The 21,110-nt window shown below is 51.5% G+C and overlaps 1 protein-coding gene across 2 annotated transcripts in view; it reads right to left on the bottom strand.

The window, feature by feature from the left end:
• ZC3H18 (zinc finger CCCH-type containing 18) overlaps positions 1-21,110 on the bottom strand; it is a 50,667-nt gene that overhangs the window by 19,288 nt on the left and 10,269 nt on the right. The window contains exons 3-9 of one of the 2 annotated variants that reach the window (XM_032613028.1): positions 16,643-16,727; positions 15,835-15,906; positions 7,135-7,283; positions 6,751-6,843; positions 5,781-5,938; positions 3,056-3,173; positions 1,223-1,488 (exon numbers count right to left, since the gene is read on the bottom strand). In XM_032613028.1, the coding sequence (XP_032468919.1) occupies positions 1,223-1,488; positions 3,056-3,173; positions 5,781-5,938; positions 6,751-6,843; positions 7,135-7,283; positions 15,835-15,906; positions 16,643-16,727 (941 nt within the window). The remainder of the gene's footprint in view (positions 1-1,222; positions 1,489-3,055; positions 3,174-5,780; positions 5,939-6,750; positions 6,844-7,134; positions 7,284-15,834; positions 15,907-16,642; positions 16,728-21,110) is intronic. The other variant, XM_032613029.1, reaches the window with a different exon arrangement.

The raw sequence follows: 21,110 nt of genomic DNA, 5'->3' as shown, positions 1-21,110 counted from the left end.
AAAGTGAAATGACAACGTACAGAATGGGAGAGTGTAGCTGTAAAGTAGATATCTGATAAAGGACTTGTCCCTAGAAAATATAAAGAACTCTTACAACTCAAATTAAAAACCAAGCAAAGTATCTAAATAGACATTTCTCCAAGGAAGATATACAAACAGGCAACAAGCACATGAAAAGATGCTCCACGTTGTTAGTCATTAGGGAAATGCAAATCAAACCACAATGAGATACCATTCCACAACCTCTAGGATGGCTAGGACCTAAAAAATGGGTAATAGTAAGTGTTGACAAGGGTGAGGAAGAAATCCAAGCCCTCACATATATCTGGTGGGAACGTGAAATAGTGCAGCTGCTGTGGAAGTTTAGTGGCTCCTCAAAAGGTTAAGCATATTTAGCACGTGACCCAGGAATTCTACTCCTAAAGATATCTAAGAGAAAGGAAAACTATGTCCACACAAAGACCTGTACGTAAATGTCCACATTCACCGTCGCCAAAATGTCGGGACAGTCCAAGTGTCCGTCAACGGACGAATGGATAGACAAAATGTGGTCCATCCACATGGGATAGTATTTGGCTATAATGAGGAACAAGGTATTGATAAATGCCACAAAGTGGCTGACCCTTGGAAAACATTATGCTAAGTGAAAGGAGCCAATCACAAAGGACCACACATTATATGTCCCCATTTATATGAAACAGATAGAAGTGGAGGAGCGGCTGCCAGGGCCTGGAAAATGAGGAATGACAGCTAATGGGTATGAGGTTTCCTTCTGGGAGACAAAAGTGTTCTAAGATTGTGGTGACGGCACCACGACTCTGTGACTATGGTATAAACCATTGAAATTGGACACTTTAAATGGGTGCACTGAATGATATGTGACTTACATCTCAACAAAGTTGTAAGACACACAGGACATACACACTTCAGCCAGTGCTATGATCTTCTGGTGAGGACCACGTCCTGGGCTGGCACTCAAATACGTGTTTGCGCCTTTGTTGCCAAAAGGCTGCCGGAAACCCCAGAGCCGGGCCCCCCCTCGGGCCCTGGGCCCAGCGCCTCCTGCCAGCGCACAGCCCAGAGCCAGCAGGGAGGACCAGCCCTCCACCCGGGCCTCCAGCTCCAGCATCCCAGCTCCTGGAGCGCCACACCGTGGCCGCACCCGCCCCGCAGCCCCGGTCCCTGCCCCCAGGCCCGGGGACGGCGAAGGTACGCGCCTCACCTTGGTGGCTGTGGGGAGCGGGCCTTGGGCTTCTCCTTCTCCTTCTCGCGCTCCTTGTCGCGGTCGCGGTGCTGTCTGTCCTTCTCGTCCCGCTTGGCGCGCTCCCGCTCCCACTCCTCCTTCCGCCGCTGCCGCTCCTTGTCCCGCTCCCGCTCCCGCTCCCGCTCCCGCTCCCGCTCCCGCTCCCGCTCCCGCTCCCGATCCCGATCCCGTTCGCGCTCCCGCTCCCGCTGTCTGTTCTCTCGCTCTCGTTCCCGCTCCCTTTCCTTCGTGGAAAAGCCAAACATACGCACATGCCGCGATTAGCCACTGAGAAGGGGAGGCGCGGGGAGGACACACGAGAGCAGGAGGAGACAGAAGCGCCGGGGTGCGGTCTTGTTTCAGCGCTAGAAACGGACTTGAGGCCACATGGTGGGCGGGGTGCCCTGCAGAGCCTGCCCTTCCAACATCAGCACCCAGGCCGCTGGGAGCTGAGCGCCCTCTCTGGCCTTAGCTCTTGTCGAGGGACGGAGATGACTGGGCTCTGCACAGGCAGCCTGGCCCTGGGGCACCGGGGGACGTGGTGGCAGGGACCCCAGCAGGTCCTGCTCCCTTCGAGGCTGCCCCGGCTGTCACGAGGCGCCTGGAACCGCAGGCCGGCCCCAGCGAGGAGTCTGCTTTGCCTGCCGGGGAGAGGGCACAGCGTGGTCAACCAGGGGCCCCTTCTCACCACAAGCTCACCATCTGATGGGTTCCCAGACAGTCAGCTCCCTTTGCTCCAAAAAACTCACGAATGTGACTTAAGTCGTGGCACAAAAACTGCTAACCTGTTTTTTTGTTTTGTTTTTTTAAAAAATAAATTTCTTTATTTTTGGCTGCACTGGGTCTTTGTTGCCATGCGCGGGCTTTCTCTAGTTGCGGAGAGCGGGGGCTACTCTTCATTGTGGTGCGCGGGCTTCTCATCGCGGTGGCTTCTCTTGTTGCGGAGCACAGGCTCTAGGGCGCAGGCTCAGTAGTTGTGGCGCACGGGCTTAGTTGCTCTGCAGCGTGTGGGACCTTCCCGGACCAGGGCTCGAACCCATGTCCCCTGCATTGGCAGGTGGATTCTTAACCACTGCGCCACCAGGGAAGTCCTGCTAATCTGCTTTTAACAGATCTCTTCCAAGCGGCAGCTTCACGCCAAAAGCATACAGTCAGGGACTCAGAGACTGAAGCGCATATATTCACAAATCTACTACATCTCAGAGAAGCACCAACAGCAATGGCTGGAAGTGGCCCATGCAGCCAGCGCATGAGGCGGCACGACCCGTAAAGGGTGGTCCTAAGCAGCCTGAGAGAGTGATGTGCTCAAGCGGGTGGGACACACCCCTTGCCGCTGGCATCAGTCACCCAGCCAGCAGCTCCGGTGAGAAACAGAGCAAGAGCACAGACTAACCCAAGGAAGAGTCTGTTCAAATCACCACAAAGTCAGTCCATGGACCCGAATTAGTTCTCCACGAACAGTCAACCGGGGCTTGAAATGAGTACACCACGCCCACACAATTAAGCTCATATAAAGTCCTATAAATAAAAAAGGGATGATTTTAGGGCTTCCCTGGTGGCGCAGTGGTTCAGAGTCCGCCTGCCGATGCAGGGGACGCGGGTTCGTGCCCCGGTCCGGGAGGATCCCACACGCCCCGGAGCGGCTGGGCCCGTGAGCCATGGCCACTGAGCCTGCACGTCCGGAGACTGTGCTCCGCAACGGGAGAGGCCACAACAGTGAGAGGCCCATGTAACACACACACACACAAAAAAGGGACGATTTTAATGGGTCCATCAGTGAAGTTCTGACCTACACACGTAAGCCCCACATACCCGGTAGTTATGGTACGGCTCCGCTTCTGTGTACTGCACCCGGAAATTCTCGTACTGCCCGCCACGCCAGAACCGCTCTATCTCATAGTCGTAATAAGGGTCTGCATAAGGCTCAAGTCTGGAAAAAGAGCAAGTAAAAGTCAAGCTTATCGCTTAGGAATATTAATGCAAAAACATTACATAAGATACATGCAAAGATTCAGACACCACATTAAAAAAAATAACACACCACCATTGCAAGGCTGAGTCAATATTAGAAAATGAATATACTAGAAAAATCACAGACCTACAGAGGAGTCACAGGATTACACCTACAGATGATGAAAACGTTTGTGACAAACATCCAATACCCCTTTCTCTATGAAAATAGGAAGTGATCCTTCCTTAACGTGATAACATGCTTTTATACACTTTAGAACTAAAGCCAGCACCTTACTTAACGGGAACAGGGAGGCATTCCCGTTAAGATCCGGCCGGGCTGAGGAAGCCCAGTGCCTCTCAGGCAGCCCACCCGTGTGCTGCAGGCACCGCCGTGGTCAGACTACAAGGAGACCCCAGAACCACCTCAATCTGCACATCAAATGATGCTGTACACGAAAAGCCAAGACACGACGGTGAAGCCGATTCAAGTGGCCAGAGGAGCCCAGTAAGGCAGATGCAGAGAACTTAACATACAGAAACCAACACCCTTATGTACATAGATAATAACCAGTCAGGAGGCAGAGGGTACAGAAAACCCCTCTTACCCTAGCAAAAAAGAAGGAAACATATTTAGGAACAAAATTCATTTAATCAGAAACGTGCAGAACCTATTTGCAGAAAACTTTAGCACTCTTGAAAGACACAAAAGCACGTGTGAATAAATGAGACCACGCCCTTTGTCTTTGGAAAGGACAACTGAACATCACCAGGAAGTCAGTTAATTTACAAAGCCCTTTGTTAATTTACAAATTTAGGGCAATCCCTGTAAAAATGCTGATGAGATTTCTTTACGCAGCTAGACAACTGATCCTCAGGTTCACGTGGACACCGAAACATTTAAGACAAGCCAAGAAACCATGGGAAAAACAAGACACACCCTCCGAGGGACTTCTCTGGCAGAACAGTTGTTAAAGACACCGCGCTTCCACTGTAGGGGGTACGGGTTCGATCCCTGGTAAGGGAACTAAGATCCTGCGTGCTGCACGGCATGGCCAAATAACAGAAAAGGAAAAAAAGAAAAGAAAAGACACACCCTCCGCGACCTCACAACATCACAGACGGCCCGGCCCGTGAAGAAACAGACCCGAGGAATATAACAGGAGGTCTGGGAGCAGACCCCTGTGCGGGTGATAAAGGTGGGCCTTCAATCACAAGGACAGGACAGCTGACTAAGCCCTGGGAAGACGCAAGAGGAGGCCCCAGCTCCCACACACACAGACCCAGAGGACCTGCACGGGTCCCTGACTCAAACCCTGGGTGGGGCGCAGGGAAGGGAAGTGTACACCCGGCAGCAGATGGCCCTGGAGGCTGTTTCAGGGACTTCTTGGCTCCAGACTGACCCTTCCCGTTGGGTAAACTGCCGGGGGAAACAGAGACGCCCAGAGCTTGCAGAGCTCCGAGGCCCCCACCAGGCCACGCTGCGTCGTGTGGCCTGCAGCGGCTGCTTTCTAGGAAATCTCTCCCCCAGCACTTGCGGGGTGCTGGCGGGGTGACCTGGGCTGATCTACCAAGTGACACAGCTGTTTCTCATTCCCAACAGCCAGACGCCTTCCTAACGCTGCAACCCTCACACTGCTCAGGCAAGCACTGGTGATCTTGGAAACGCAGAGCCAACCCTAGGGCCTTTTTCTCAGCCTCTGACTGTCGTTTCGGTCAGAAATCAGTGGTTGTGCTTTGTAGCAGCAAACCTCCATGCACGGTGTCACTGTGAGATAAGACGATGCTGGACCGGCCTGCTCAGGAGAGGCCTGGCCCGCTCGCTCCTGAGAGGTGAGCGCAACAAAGCGGCTCCTGCCCCGGAGCAGACGTGCTGGGAGCCGAGGGCTGTACTTGGGACGCCACACAGCTCCTCAAGAGCTGACAGGCGTTTCAACCCCGTGTACTTCTGCAATTTGTTTTAAAAGACCAGTGATAGGGCTTCCCTGGCGGCGCAGTGGTTGAGAGTCCGCCTGCCGATGCAGGGGACGCGGGTTCGTGCCCCGGTCCGGGAAAATCCCACATGCCGCGGAGCGGCTGGGCCTGTGAGCCATGGCCGCTGAGCCTGCGCGTCCGGAGCCTGTGCTCCGCAACGGGAGAGGCCACAACAGTGAGAGGCCCGCGTACCCCCCCCCCCAAAAAAAAAAAAAAATAGACCAGTGATAAAATACCTGGAGGAAACAATGAAGAAACCTGCCATACTCCCAGATTTTAGTGACAAATTTCACAGCTTTTCCTGGTTCCTGGGGAACTTGGGGAAAAGTGGGGAGGACATTCACGGGGCCCCAGGGGCTTTAGGAGCAGCTGTAAAACCTCTCCGAGCCACGGAGCTAAAACGTGTCCTCCCCAGAAGCAAAACAACAAGGAAAGTCAGCTGCAAACTGCCTGAAACGCTCCTGGGGAGGCCATCCTCAGGCTGGCGGGTGGACAGGCCCCAACGCGCCCTGGGTCACCTCGGCACTGCTGCTCTCTAGAGTCCAGGCCCCACGCAGCTGGGGACACCAAATTCTCTCTCAACAGGGAAGGAAGAGGCAGAACCGTTGCTTACGCTGTGTCTCTGACATCTCTCGTGATCCGATAGTTCCAATCTCGGAAAACTTCGTTTTCTTTGTCAAACTCCCGTTCATCTTCACCAATGGTCACCGTAAACCTCTTCTCTTCAAAGTCAGGCTCTTGTTCTTTCCGAATGGTTGCTTTTTTTAAAACCTACCATTTTAAGAAGGGAGAAGCCAACACCAGTTACCGTTAGGAAAACGAAGGGGATCCTGTCCCGAATGACCCCGGAAGCCTGGGCTGGAGTGGCAGGAGAGCACGACCGAGCACTCATTGGGGACATGCCTAAGCTCCGTGCTGGGGGTGGACACGGGACCCCACGCACCCTTCTGGGGAACGGGAGTGCCCCGTCCCTGCAGACACAGTGAACCCTGCACTCAAGAGCTCACCCAGGTCTGGGAAGAGGTGACAGAGTGGTGACTCCCTGTTCCCAGTACTGGCACTGAACCAGGGGGCTCCAGACGTGCCCTCAGTGGGGAGGCAGGTAGGTGTGCTCCGGACAGGAGAGGCACCAGGAGCGGGTCAGGGCTGGGGGCGGGGAGCGTGTGCCGAGGGCAGGAACAGCTTTGCTTCAGTCTGCCATCCCCCTGAAGGGAAGGCAGCCCCAGAGCCAAGAAGGGTAAGCCCGGCACCCGGGCCGGGTGCTGCCTAGAGTGCGGGGGGAGAGGGGAGGCCAGCATAGCACCGCTTCTCCGGGGACAGGACGGCTTCTCCAGACGCAGAGGCCGCAGCGGGAGCGCTAACTCTCTGGGGAGTGCCGCCGAGGGGCCGGGGGCCGCAGCCCTGGCTCAGGCACGGCTCGATGCACTGCAAGCCCCAGGAAGACCGTGGGCCGTGTTCCTGGTGGGGCCTCCCTGGCCGCCCGGGCTCTGTCGTGCCCTAGCAGGCCTCGGAGAGACAGAAATGCTAGCTGTGCGCAAGGACCGCCACTAGTTTTCTTCTCGGGTTTTCTGCTGATCCGTTACCTCCTTTGCATGCCGGAGTCCTCGTTCCCAAGCACTCTCTGTAGGGGGCTCTGGAGGGGGTGGAGGCAAAATTTCGTCAACTACTGGCCCACCCTGTTAAAAAATGACAAGGGAAAAGTTAAGAGAGCAAGCAAACTTTAAAATCTACAGAAACGGGGGAGCAAAAACACCAAGTAGAACACCAGCCGGCTACTGCCTGCTGCCTCCTCCAGGCCTCCCTCCGCCCAACCCAGCTGCCCTGAGCCTGGGGGAACTCTACCTGGAGACACCAGAGCAGCTAGAAGGCGGAAACGCCTGCCATACAAGGCGTATTAGCGTGTTTTGAGTCAGACAGTCACAGAGCTTAGGTGTGATTTGCTAGCAATGAAAGAGGTGTTCACGCACCCACGGGTTGGCAGGCATCAGAGGGTGAGGTCCGAGAGGCGGGGCACCGTTGGGCGGGAAAGGTTCGGCTTTGGTGATAAGGGAGTAGTTGCCCTTGTCGTTGACTCCAGGGTGTATAAACCTGCAGTTCATGCCCCAGGTACAGTTCCCTACGGAAATAAAAGCCAGGTCAGAAGGGGCGCCCGGCCCGAGCGTCCAGGTCAGCTTCCCCCTGCTCCCCCGGTGCCGGGCCAGGCAGCCAGGCAGCGGGCCGAGCGCGGTCCCGGCCACCCCACGAGGCCACAGCAGGCAGGCCTGGAAGGTCTGGGACTGTCCTGCGAGCGGCACCTTCTAAAGGGCTCCCACAGGGCCCCTGTCCCACAGTCACCATAGGAACACTTCATTTCCCCTGAAACAGAGAAGCCCGAGAGCGCCCCGATGATCGGGATGGCCCTGCCTTGGGGTTTGCTGCTCAGGACACACGCGCCCTGGGGAACCTGCAGGTGCACCGACAGGGTCGTTATTCTGACTCAAAAGACTGTCCGTACTGAAACAGAAATCAACCAGAAGCACGAAAATGATCAGAATTCTGCACGTTCATGCCAGGGTGGTCTCTACCAGCTCTGCACATTTGCATTTCTCCTACCAAACCACTTCAGGCTATTTCTGGTACTTAAAAAAATGCGTTAGAGAGAAAACACATAGACAGCAATGATAAACTGGGTGTTTATACTTTATAACAAAGAATTAAGAAGGTCAACTTTTAGCATTCTTCAGCAACAGAACACCAAGATTATTCAAGAAAACCACCTGACTTTTCAGGACGGGAGGCAAGAGGTCTACATTTTAAAATTAATTAGTGAGTGAATCACTTTTTTAAAATTTAATTTTTTGAATAGGTAATATGTATATAGGCTTAAAAAATAAATATGGCATACAATATCTAAGCGGTTTTAAAAAACATTTTCAATTGGTTGGCATGAGCTACACCGTAAGCCACCTTTTAATGTCTACTCACTTCCAAACATGATATGCCATTTGAATGTTTCTGTCAACAAGATAGGTTTTTTCTTGTATCATGTAAATTAGAGAGAAATAATCATTTGGTATTTAAAGAAACACTAAATTTTACCTTTTAAACATTATGAATATTTAAACTTGTATTAAAACCAACTTAATAATACAATGCTCCAAATTAAATATGAAATAAAGTATGCTTAAAAAAATTGCTTCTCTGAGAATGCAAAAATAACCAACTAACTTTTTAATTTCTAATAGTGTTTGAGAGCTCACATATAAGTCAGAGCCTGGGACATATATACTACAGGGGGTTCAAAATCCCAGAGACTCAGAGAGTTTCAGAGAAAAAAGACTATGCAGTCATATCTCTAAATAAAGAATTCCAAAACATCACATACTTCTTCAATGCTTGACTCTTATAAACTCATGGCATAGTCCACACTGCTTATGTAGTTAAAAAGTAACGAAAGCTCATTGTAGAAAACTGTAAGCACAGAAAAGTATTAACAATATAAACCACAGCATTTCTATAATTTTTTAAAATCTAAAATAAATATGTGGGTAGCAGATAAATGAGTATTTCTGATTCTCTGTTCTTTTTGCATTTAAAAAAATTTCAAAACAAAACAAAACAAAATCATCACCCCTGAGCCCACTGACAAAAAGAGCTCCTTCTTTCCTCGTGCTGGCCGGGGAGCGAGGAGGCGCAGGGGGATGAGCAGAGCTCAGAGAGGAGGGCGAGAGGCAAGGGCAGGGGCATCGCCCCCGAGACGCCCGCCCCCGGGCCCCCGCTCCCAGAGTGCTAAGGTCCACACTGCATGTGTCTGGGCCCCTGGCCTCCAAAGAGAAGGAGGAGACTACTCCAGGAAGAAGTGTGGGCAGTCTACACATGGGCAAGGACAGATGTCCCACACCTGCAGGCAGGAAGAGCAGCAAGAATAGTGTAATCCCACCAGCCTTTTGGAAAGTGAATTTTTAATTGTGCAGAAAAAAGCCTGGAAGGATACACCCCAAACTGTTAGTTTTGACTCTGTCAGCACATATTACCTTCATAATTTTTTTTTTTTTTTGCGGTACACGGGCCTCTCACTGTTGTGGCCGCTCCCGTTGCGGAGCACAGGCTCCGGACGCACAGGCTCAGCGGCCATGGCTCACGGGCCCAGCTGCTCCGCGGCATGTGGGATCTTCCCAGACCGGGGCACGAACCCGTGTCCCCCGCATCGGCAGGCGGACTCTTAACCACTGCGCCACCAGGGAAGCCCAACTTTCATAATTTTAAAAAGCAATTTGTTTGGGAAAAAAAATTCTCCAGGAAATGGAAGCAAAAATAGATCTACTGGTTTAAAAATTGTATAGTCTTCTGCTTCTAAATGAAACTTCACGAACACAAAATTTATGTGGATTGCAACTGTGACCGGATGACTAAACAGTCTTACTATTTTGTAAGGACTGTGTGTGGACAGGGATGTGAGCCCAAAGGGAACAAGGAGAACGGACCTGGGAGTTCCCTGGTGGTCCAGTGGTTAAGGACTTGGCGCTCTCACTGCCGGGGCTCGGGTTCAATCCCTGGTCCGGGAACTAAGATCCTGCAAGCCTCGTGGCACGGCCAAAAAACAAAAAAAGGATGCAGTGTGGCAGTGTGGTGCGGGGCGTGGTGAGGCACGGGCATGCAGGTCAGCAAAGGCATCCAAGTGCTCAGAAAGGTACTCAGTGATGTTCCCCCATCTCCAGGGCCCTGCACCAAAGGCAGTGGTCCATTTGTGGGGGATCGATCGATCAGTCAATCAGTATATCCATCCCCATCTTTTTCCTGGTTGTATGATACACTCTGTGTTGAGCCCTGCTTTTCTTCACTACACAATAAATATACCTACAAAAACGGAACCTGCAAGCTCAAAAGTAACAAACCCAAACTCTACCAGTGAAACAGACACATCCACAGAGAAAGCCTACCTGAGTCTCAGCAGAAACCAAGGACCGGAACACAGAGACGACAGGAAAGGAAAACACACCACACACAGCAGCCCAAGGAGCCCAGCTCGCTCATGGTGTGAGGGGAGCAGAAAGTGCCTGTTTCTGCGGGCACGTGTGTGAGCGTGGCTGCCGGTGGGTCCAGAAACACTACAGACCTTAAAATTCTGACTGCTGGTCTGACTGGCATCAGTGTGGTGCCTCCAGATGGCATTTATAAGCGGCATGTCACCGCATTTGCAATGCGTCCCACTGCAACAGCGGAGCTAATTTTACAATCTCTCTCTAGTTTCCATACAAAATGCTTGCTTCACACTAGAATTTTAAACAAAGACTTTCTTATTTCTAAATAAGACATAGTGCTCTTACTTAAGTATTCATTGGTCCCATTTCCTGTTAGTCTGAGCAACTCAGAATAAGTAACAAATATAGGGATTGTCGAAATAAAGAAGTTTAAAGTGCTTCATGGTTTTTAAAAATTACTTCCTAAAAGGAAGGCGGAATATATAAAAATCAAGTAATTAAATCTTAAAGACCAACCCAAGATCTAGAAACGCTTATTCTAACAGGCATAAAATCCAATGAACTGTCGCATACAAACTTTTAATGAAAGAACACAAAAAACTCAAGTACTTTCCTATTTCACAGAGAACGGTGACCGACAACCACGGTCATACTGAGCAGTAAGTATTCTGACATATTTTAACTTCTTAAGGAATACAGTCATTATGGTAGCTGACAGAATTACAATAATTTCTGCGCTGCTTCTCTGTGAACAACACAGGCCAGTGGTTCTTGTAACTTTTTGGTCTCAGGACCCCCAGAGAGCCTTTGTAATGATTAGATTTATCAATATCTAATAATTGATTATATTAATTGATATATTTATATTGGAAATTAACACAGAAAATTTAGAGACATAAAATATGGCGTATGTGATTTCATGCTAACGGTAGCTGTTAACATAGAAGTTTTATGAAAATGTTTTGAGAACACTCAGCGATAGGAGTAGCATCATTTTCCTTTTTGCAAATCTCTTTAATTGGACATTAGAATGAGACAGCTGTGCTCTGCATCCCATCTTCCGTGCTGGCTGGCTTCAGAGAAGGAGGTGCAGCCGGCCTGGGGACACCCATGACAACCTCTCCAGACACTGTGTGTCCTCTGAGGCTCTGTTACAGCGAGCTGCAGCCCTATCACTGAACTTCTCCGACTCTTGGGCGGAGGTCCACCAGTCCACCTTGAACTGTGAATGGCTTTCTACCCAGGTGTGCTTTTGTGACATCACATGACGGTCATCTGGAAAAGTCAGCAAACCCTGCGGAGCTGTCAAGTTCTCCAAAATTCTGATTTTCACTTGAGAGCCTGAACCTTATCATTAGCACAGTCGCTGTCTTGGTCTCTTGGGTGTCCTGGAGGAGACCTGGCCGTCTGGGCTCACAGCCACACCTGGCACACCCTCCCTGGAGGCACCCCTCATGCCTCAGTGTCAGCAGAGGAGCTCCGTGAGCACTTGTAGTTTCGTCAGACGGAAGAGCAAAAAGACACACACTGAGGGGCTGTGGTGGGGTGATGGAAATATTCTACATCTGGACTGTGGTGCTGGGTGCACAACTTGGTAAATTAATAAAAATCACTGGACATTTACAACAGGCAAATTTTATGGCATTTAAATTATACTTCGATAAAGTTATTTAAAAAAAAAGGGGGGGCTTCCCTGGTGGCGCAGTGGTTGAGAATCCGCCTGCCAATGCAGGGGACATGGGTCTGATCCCTGGTCCGGGAAGATCCCACATGCTGCAGAGCAACTAAGCCCCGTGTGCCACAACTACTGAGCCTGCGCTCTAGAGCCCGCAAGCCACAACTACTGAGCCTGTGTGCTGCAACTACTGAAGCCTGCGTGCCTAGAGCCCGTGCTCTGCAACAAGAGAAGCCACCGCAGTAAGAAGCCAGTGCACCTCAACGAAGAGTAGTCCCGCTCGCCGCAACTAGACAAACCCTGTGCGCAGCAATAAAGACCCAACACGGCCAAAAATAAATAAATAAATATATATAAAAAAAAGACCTAGACCCCAAAATAAAGTTGAACTATGACTCTTCCTGCTCTACCCCGGATGTCATTTCTCGGTGCACATACAGTGGGTGACACCTGCCGACTGGCGCAGCGTTAGTGTCATTAGAGCGCTGACCTCAGGGCAGCCCTGGGTCTCAAGAACACACCTTGAGACCTGCTGCTTTAAACACAAGAGGATGCAGGGATTAAAAAATGGGCAGTAGGGACCTCCCTGGTGCTGCAGTGCTTAAGAATCCACCTGCCAATGCAGGGGACACGGGTTCGAGCCCTGGCCTGGGAAGATTCCACATCCCGCGGGGCAACTAAGCCCGTGCGCTACAACTACTGAGTCTGCGCTCTGGAGCCCGCGAGCCACAACTACTGAGCCCCGAGCCACAACTATTGAAGCCCGTGCGCCTAGAGCCCGTGCCCTGCAACAAGAGAAGCCACCGCAATGAGAAGGCTGCGCACTGCAACGAAGAGTAGCCCCCGCTCGCCACAACTAGAGAAAGCCAGTGCGCAGCAACGAAGACCCAACGCGGCCCAAAATAAATTAACAAAAAAAGGGCAGTAAACATTTCTCAAAAGAAGATACACAAATGACCAAAAAGCACATGAAAAGATGCTCCACATCACTAATCATGGTGAAACGTAAATCAGAACCCCACCTCACACCCACGATGATACTATCACAAAATCGGAAAACAAGCGTTGACGAGAAGAACCAGAACCCTGTGCTCAGTGGTGGGATGCAAAGCGATGCAGCCAATGTGGACAACAGCAGAGTGGTTCTTCAAAATGTTAAAAACACAACTACCACCTGACCCAGCCATCCCACTTCCAAGTATATACCGAAAAGATGTGAAAGCAGGGTGTCAAAGAGATGTTTGCACACCCACGTTCACAGCAGCATTATTCATAATGGCTAAAAAATGTTAGCAACCCAAATGTCCACTGATGGATGAGGGGCAAGCACACTGTGGTTCATCCACACAGCAGAATATTATTCACTCTTGAAAAGGAAGGAAATCCTGACACCTGCTACAGCCTGGATTACCCTCGAGGACACGGTGCTGAGTGAAATACGCCGGGCACAGATGGACAGATCCTGTGAGACTGTACTTCCATTAGGCACACGGCGCAGTCAAATTCACAGAGACAGAAAGGAGAAGGCAGAGGCCAAGCGCTGGGGAGCTAGTGTTTAATGCAGACAGTTTCAGTTTTACATGATGAACGGAGTTCTGAAGATGGATGGTGGTGATGGCCACAATGTGAATGCACCGAATGCCAACGAAATGTACACTTAGAAACGGCTAAGATGGTACATTTTATATTGTGTATTTTACCACAATTTAAAAAAGGGAAAGAAAGAGGGAGGGAGAGAAAAAGAGAGCAGGAAGGAGAGGATACAGGAGGCCTGGCCCACAGACGGGCTGGGTGCTACTGACAGCTAGGTAATCAGAGACCCAAAGCAGAAGACTGTTTCAAGAAAATGCTATTTATGCCTTTGTGGATAGAACTTCATGTTTTGATGACTCAACCTAAATATAAGACAGGTAAAAATACACCATAAACAAAGTATTGGTGTTTTAAAACGTTTCAGTTTGTATTCCTAAGTACATTTTGTTGTCAACGGTCACAAATATCAACGTGTCCATTCGGGCAATTTAACAATAAACCTGCAGATCACAGTAACAACAGAAATACAGCTGACAAACATTTTTTAAAAAGCATTTTCAAAGATATAATTTACATACCATAAAATACCCCCATTTAAAGTGCACAATTCAGTGGGTTTTAGTACATTCACAAAGTTGTGCAACCATTGCCACTACCTAATTCTAGAACATTCCATCCCCCAAAAGGAAACCCTATGCCCAATGGCTACCCATCCCTCTCTGGCCTAGACAATAACTAACCTACTTTCAGTCTCTATGGATCTGCCCACGCTGGACAGTTCCTGTAAGTGGAACTGTACAATACGGGGCCTTTCGTGACCGGCTTCTTTTACTTGGCAGTGGCCTCAAGGTTCAACCGCGTTGTAGTATCAGGATGGACCACATTTTGTTTATCCGTTCATGAGCTGATGGACACTGGGGTTGTTTCCACATAGTCACGTAGCTGTTTTGTCTATGCTGCTAGTACGAGTCTTTGCGTGGCTTACGCCTTCATTTCTCCTGGATAGACACCAGGAGGGGAGTGGCCGGCTCAGAGAGCAGCTCCGCCCATCACACTGAGCAGGCTGTGCCCAGGGCAGCCACACCGGTTCACGTTCCCACCAGCTGGATATGCGGTTCCATTTCCCCACATCCTCCCCAAACACGAAAAACTTCATTTTATTTTTAAAGTGACTCTCTTGCTACTGGAGAGAACTGAAACACATTCATCTCAATTCAACACCAATCTTACAAAATGCAGGTAAGCAAAAACATTTACATCCAAAACCTTTCTCATAACTAAGAAAAAGCAGGATATGTTCCACAACACCCATTTCCTTCTGTACTCTATCACATTATTCTGTAGAATAAACAAACAGTGTGGGGGAAAGGTGACTAAATATTAAAAAAATACATTCCTGAAACAAGTTACGGAACAGGCCCAATTAAACTGCAAAAAAGGCCACTTACCACTAGCTTCAGATTTTTCCACTGCGAAATGCCTGACCCACTGGTCTCACTCCCCGAAACCCCAACTGGGCGCTCGGTGTGACCTGGAGGCCCCTCCCCTCCTACTGTGACGTGACCCCCAGACGTCCCTGGAGAGGGCACCCTGTCCTCGCCTGTCCAGGCACCTCCCGGTGATGCTGACCTGCAGTACCACCACCAGCTTCGCTTCGTGGAGTGCGCGCTTCTGGGGCTAAATTCTGGGAAGTACTTCAGCAGTGGGACCCCAAGCACCTGGACCCGAGCCTCTGGGGCCTCAACAGTGGACGCTGCTGCCTCCTGCCCTTGCTGCCACGGGGGCCTCCGGCTGGTCTTGACCGATGGCCAGATTTCTGAACCACACGGTTTGTGGACAGTGCTAACTGGAAATGACTGCAGTACATATATGTGTATGCATGCGTGTTTGTCTCCATCATTTTACTCCAGAAATTCCAGAGACGGGCTGATGTCATCATGAAAAAGAAGTCTTCGTCTTAAGTTTAAATTTTCTGAAATAATGACACTTAAAATACCAAAGTCTTTGAAGACCCGTAACAATTTACTCTCTGCAAGGTACTGCACACGTATGTGCACCCCGAGGGCGGCCACGCTCCCGTTCCACGGGCACAGTGCACACGGAGCCATCGCGTGGCCGTCTAACTCAGACGAGCCGGACTCCCCCACTCGGCAGAAACCGGCAGCACAGAATGAGCACGGCCAAGAGGACACGGCCCCAGCACGCGCTGACCAGGGTCCCGAGCGTTCCTGTGCACCCGCATCCTTGGGTCACCTCGAGACAAGGGACAGGATTGTTCGAGGCCACTCGTAGGACGGGGCTCCACCGCCCCCATGCCCCCACCCCCCGTGCAGGCAGCACGCAGCTCCCGTGGGCCTTGCCTGGGCCGCTCTCTGCCCTCAGAGTCTCCCCTGTCCCCTGGCTTCACAGCAGTATTCTGGATCCAGGAGAAAGGAGTCTGGCCTCCGGGGCAGGGGGACTGTGAGGTACCAAAGAGATGAATATGGTATATTTTGTACCTTTAACCTGGCCTCTGAATGGTATGGAATTTGATATTGGTGAAGGAGGAGTGGACAATGGTGTCACAACATCTGGAAAAGAAGTACAGGAAGCTCTTGTGAACGTTAGGCTGCATGGGTGGGCTGGGTCACTGTGCGAGGCATCTAGGGTCAGCGCAAAACCCAGGGCAGGAGAAGAACACCTTCCTGCCGTGCGAGGGAAACGTGCAATCACAGAGGCACACCAGACGGTGCCGTGACACATGTCTTCCCGGGCTTGAGGGCCCACTGCTCACCAGCCTTGTCACACTGCCACTGTCACAGCTACTTGACTCACTCCGTCCACTTTTCAGGAGGGAGGGGCCTTGCTGCCTTCAGAGGCCGACCCTCTCTATTTAGAAGTCCATTCCAAATGAAAGATATGCCTCTGAGACACCTTGCAGAAAGTGGCAACTCCCCTTACAGAGGTGGGAAAATGTCACAATTGGTGGCTGGGGCATTTGGCCTTATAAGAAGGACCACTTAGAAAAAGAGTTAACATTGTCTACAGTGAAGATACAGGTCTGCGCTAGGCAGGTGGGCCTGGCATTCCAGGGTGAAACGAGCAGGCTGGCTCCCCTCCGAGAGAGGCATTAGAGTGACCAGGAAAGGCCCACAGCTGACATCGATGCACTGCCACTGCCGCCACAGACCGTCACTGCCAGCCCTGAGAACTGCCAGCCCTGAGAACTGCCCTGCACAGGCCCAGGGCTGAACCACCACCGCAGTCCCAGGAAAAGCCGAGGCCACACAAGCGGGCCGCGCAAAGGCCCCTCACTCAGACAGTTACCTTTCATGAAGAATCGGCAGGTGGGACGAGGCCTCACCTTCCTGTCACTGGGGTCCTTCACTTCACCCTCCTCCAGGTCATCATCCTGAAACAAAGGACAACGTGACTTGAAGAGAGACTTGTCTTCATGAGGGGAAGAGGCAGGAGGGGCATCTACCAGCACGCACGGCCTTCACTAAACCAGAAAAGGTACTGTCACAAGACTCAGGTCCTGGCCACGCACGTGGCCAAGTTCACGTACTTTTTCCAAACCTTAGGCTCCTCATCCACACAGTGGGGGCCTCTCAAAGCTTACCCACAGAAGTGCAGCATCACACAAGACAAACAACATTCTGTGAAGTGCGTGACACACGATGAAAAGCGGGGGGGCGTCATGTTTCTCTTAATAGCAGTTCTGGGCAGGAAATGGCTACACTTCAGGTTTTTAAGATTTTCTACATTTAAACAAAATTTATGTCCTTTAAATGAGACACTTTCTCTAATTTAAAAGTCTGGGGGCAAGGAGGAGGGAATTTAGGCGACTCAGGCCAGCGAGCGTATCCACCTTTAGCTTAGACCTGGGCCCTTCTCTTCTGGTTCTTGGTCCAGAGATCCTAACCTTGGCTTTAGAATAATGCAGGAAGGTTTAAAGACCACAGCCCGGGTGGGTCTCTCCCCCAGGGATTCCAAAGAGCAGCCTTGACTTGGGCCACTGCTCTGCACCCTCCTCAGTCCCCACCTGTGCCCCTGAGACCCCACTCCGGGATCGCCTCCAGCTTGCGCGGGTATCCAGCGCCCTGCTAACATAGTTAAGTAGGTAAGTCCAAGATGGAGCTCCTCACTGCCCCCCACCCCGCCCCCCGGGTCCCAGCCCATTCCAGAGCGCCCTCATGTGGTCAAAGCAAGAGACCACAAGCAGGGCAGAGGTCTGGGAGTCACCTGGACCTTTCTCTCCCCATCTCCTGCAGCGCCACTCTCGTCCAAACTACTGCCCAGTCCCACCTGGCCTGGGGACTGCTTCCTGATGGGTGTCCACATTCCTGAACCCTTCCACATGCTCCCCACAGTGCTGTGACCTTTGCAAGTCTGGCCTGACCATACTCTTGCCTCTCTTCCCCGGCATGTAACTCATCTCATGTCCAGATCGCAGCTCGAGTCCCCTTCCTCAGGGCCCCCCATCTCCCTTCACAACCGGTTCCACAGCCCCCTGCCCCTGGAGCACGGGTCCCAGCCGTCGTGGCTGTCCAACCAGACCCTACTTTCTGCTCACAACGGGTCACCGCTCCAAGCACAGCGTCAGGCTCAGAGTAAACAGCAAGTATTGATATTTACCGAATGAAGAAATACTGAAGGCAAACCCTAGATTTATGACGACTTATTTTAAAGCTTAAATATTTGTATAATTTTTGCCTTAAAAATACCAAGTTATTAAAAGGCATTTTATAACAAAAAAGAACAGATGCCTCAGAGTTATATCCCTTAAAAGAGAGAGTCAACAGAATCTTTTAGAGAGAAAGATTAAATAAGTTATTCAAGGTTTTTTTTTTTAAAGGTCCCGAGAATTTATTCATCTTATAACTGAAAACCTGTCCCTGTGAACAACACCTCCCCATTTTCCCGACCCCGAAAATGATTTCAGCTTGAGGAAAATGTGCTGACTTTACGCTATCTGGTGGAAGCCCCCGCCCTTCTGGCCTCCCAGCCGTGCTTTCCTTTCACTACTTCCCTCCCGGCATAAGCGCCGTGCGCTATTATCTATCCCTCCCCGCATAAGCGCCGTGCGCTATTATCTATCCCTCCCGGCATAAGCGCCGTGCGCTATTATCTATCCCTCCCGGCATAAGCGCCGTGCGCTATTATCTATTACACAGGAGCTCACATCTAGGTTGAGGCAGATTCTGTTTGCTCTCATTAGAAAAACAAAACTCTTTTGAGAGGTCAGAACTCATTCAAATCTTCTGCTTCGTTTGGAAATCAATGCACAGGAGTTGAAATGATGAGTACAGAGTGACTGCTTTTCAGAAATCAAGATTCAGTCAGTGCACTAGATCGGGTTAAAGAGGCGTCTCTGCAAAGATGTCACTCTCAACATGCACAAGAGCAAGGAGGAGCCCGCTCCCTAGCTCAGACGGGGAGTGCTCACCTGAACCACGAGCCACGAGGGAGCCCTCTGCGGCTTCTCAGACGCCAAGCAGACGAAAACATCAACAAATCACTCAGCAACCGAACACCCGCAAATGTCAACTAACCACTCATTTAGTACAATGGCCTTTCAAGTGCTGGACAAACAAAAGGAGTTCTTAAATCTTATAAAGAGTTTCCCGCAATTACGGCTCAAGAAGGAGGTCTCTGAAGCCAGACTCCCAGCGCTCAGCGGCTGGACGGCCGTCCTGTCAGGTCGTGGCTGTACCTGTCAGGTGGGAATTGTGACGGGCAGCCCCTGATCCCGGAGCCAGCAGAGAGCAGAGGTCCAGCAAGAAGCAAACTGGCGGGTATAAACAGCTAAAACGGCACCAACAACTCACTCAGGGGGTGAGTGCCAGGCCCTCCACAGTTTACAAATCTAGGAGAACCACGGCAGTGTGTCCTCGGGGTGCATGTGCACAGGGCATGGGGCACAGGGCAGCGTGGATCACACCTGCCGCCATGACCGTGGACACGGCCCTCCGCCCCAGCCGTGCTCTCCCCCACTGACCTTCCGAGCACCCACAGCTCCCACCCGGGGCGCGAGTATCATCGTGATAGAAAAATCCCTCAGAGGCAACACGTCAAAACGTTGAGTGAGGGGAGCATGGGTGACTTTCACTTTCTCCTTTGTGCAGGTTTTTATTTTCCTTAAAATGAAAACAAAACCACAAAGCCTGTATATGACCTAAACAACAAAAAGAAGTCCTTTCCCACCCATCAGCTCCGCAGCCTCGGCAGGTAAGGAAGCAAGACGCGGCACGTGTCCTGGAGCAGAGGCCCAGGCACCCTCCGGGCCAGCCAGGGGCTCCCCGAACCCTCAGTTCTGCACTGTTAAGTGGGGTAGCAATTCGGGTCTATAATCCCGCATTCACACCCTTTGGGGCCAGAGGTCATGTTCTGGCCTCAGAAAGGCGATCGGCTGGGTGGAGCGGCACCTGGGACGGACAGTCATCCTCCTGTGAGGGGACCAGCTCACAGCGGGTAAATACAAAGCCACAAACGGCCTCCATGGGCTCTGGCCAGGTGAGCTGGCAGAAGGAGAGCTCTCCCAGCCCAGAGCTCTGGGCTGCTCCGCTGAGCAGGGACGGTGGCCCGGGCCCCTCAACCGCCCTGAGGGAGGCGGCAGGCCTTACTCAGTCCCTTGCGGCCAGGCCGCCATGGCTGCTTCCCCGGCTCCCACCAGGGGACAGTGCTGTGGACGTCCCCAGATCCCTAAGCCCGAGGGCTCACCTGCCTGGAAGCCCTTTGGCAGAAGATACTGTGTGTCCAGACGTGAAAGGAGCAGGCAGATGTGAACAGGAGAAAAGACAAAAGACCGCCTGCAAAGAAAACGCCTCCAAGTATATCTGTCTGTGGCTGGGCCCAAGGAGTCATGTGGCCCGTCCACTCGGGGCGTGCCCACCCCGCCCCATCTCTGAGCACGCACCCTATCAGTGTGACAGTCGCTGACGAAAGGAGGAAGGGAACAAACTACGCCACCCTTTCCCAAGGGGATGGCACACTCCAGGTGGCTGAAGTTCTGTCAACCAGATGACAAGAGAGATATAAAAAAGAGAACCAAGTCCATAAGCGGAGGAGGCAAAGGATGGACCAAAGATGGAAGGCCCTGAGTCTGTCAAGGTGAATCACAGAGCCACGAAGGAAGGGGTCTGTGTGCAGAACTCGGCAGGGCTGCGGGAGTGAGCCAGGCAGGCCTCACACGGCCGCGTGCCCTGTGTGCCTGTCCTAAGCGTGGCTTCCTGCACAGGTGAGACTGCTGACGAGGTCGAACTCACCCGCGCTTCAGCTGTCGGCTGTCGGGGACCCTCGGCCCCCCCACGAATAAACCAGGTGCTGTAAATAGTTGGCCCACGATCCTGTTTGCAAAATCCCATCCCCACTGCAGCAGGGAGTGGCACTTCCAGAAAGGCATTTGTATCTGAAGGTAGCACACCAAAACATATAAAAGTAATTCAAGGCCTGAGTTATAAACTACGTGGTTCAGACAAAAGAATGTCAAAGGTTTATTGTACAAATTGATGTCACTATCAAGGAAACCACTAACAGAGCAGGAAAGCTGGGGAGGGTGGGGGTGACTCCCCCCCAAATCAATTCACCTGTCCCAGTGACCCAAAATCTACAAGGGAAAAAAGAGGGACAGTGTACCCCAACAGGAGAGAAAAGTGCTTCTCAGTTAAAAGGAGGATAAATCACAGCGCCTTTGAGACGCTTCCACTCAGCTGGCCGTTCCCAGCTATTCCAGGCCTGGATGCTGAGGGGAGACGGGCAGCGAAGTGCAGGAGGGGCCCTGGAAACGGTGAGC

The sequence above is a fragment of the Phocoena sinus genome, chromosome 19, assembly GCF_008692025.1.
Source record: "Phocoena sinus isolate mPhoSin1 chromosome 19, mPhoSin1.pri, whole genome shotgun sequence".
In the NCBI taxonomy this organism is placed as follows: domain Eukaryota; kingdom Metazoa; phylum Chordata; class Mammalia; order Artiodactyla; family Phocoenidae; genus Phocoena; species Phocoena sinus.
The sequence above is the reverse complement of the archived record's forward strand: the minus strand, read 5'-3'. Positions and strand labels throughout refer to the sequence as shown.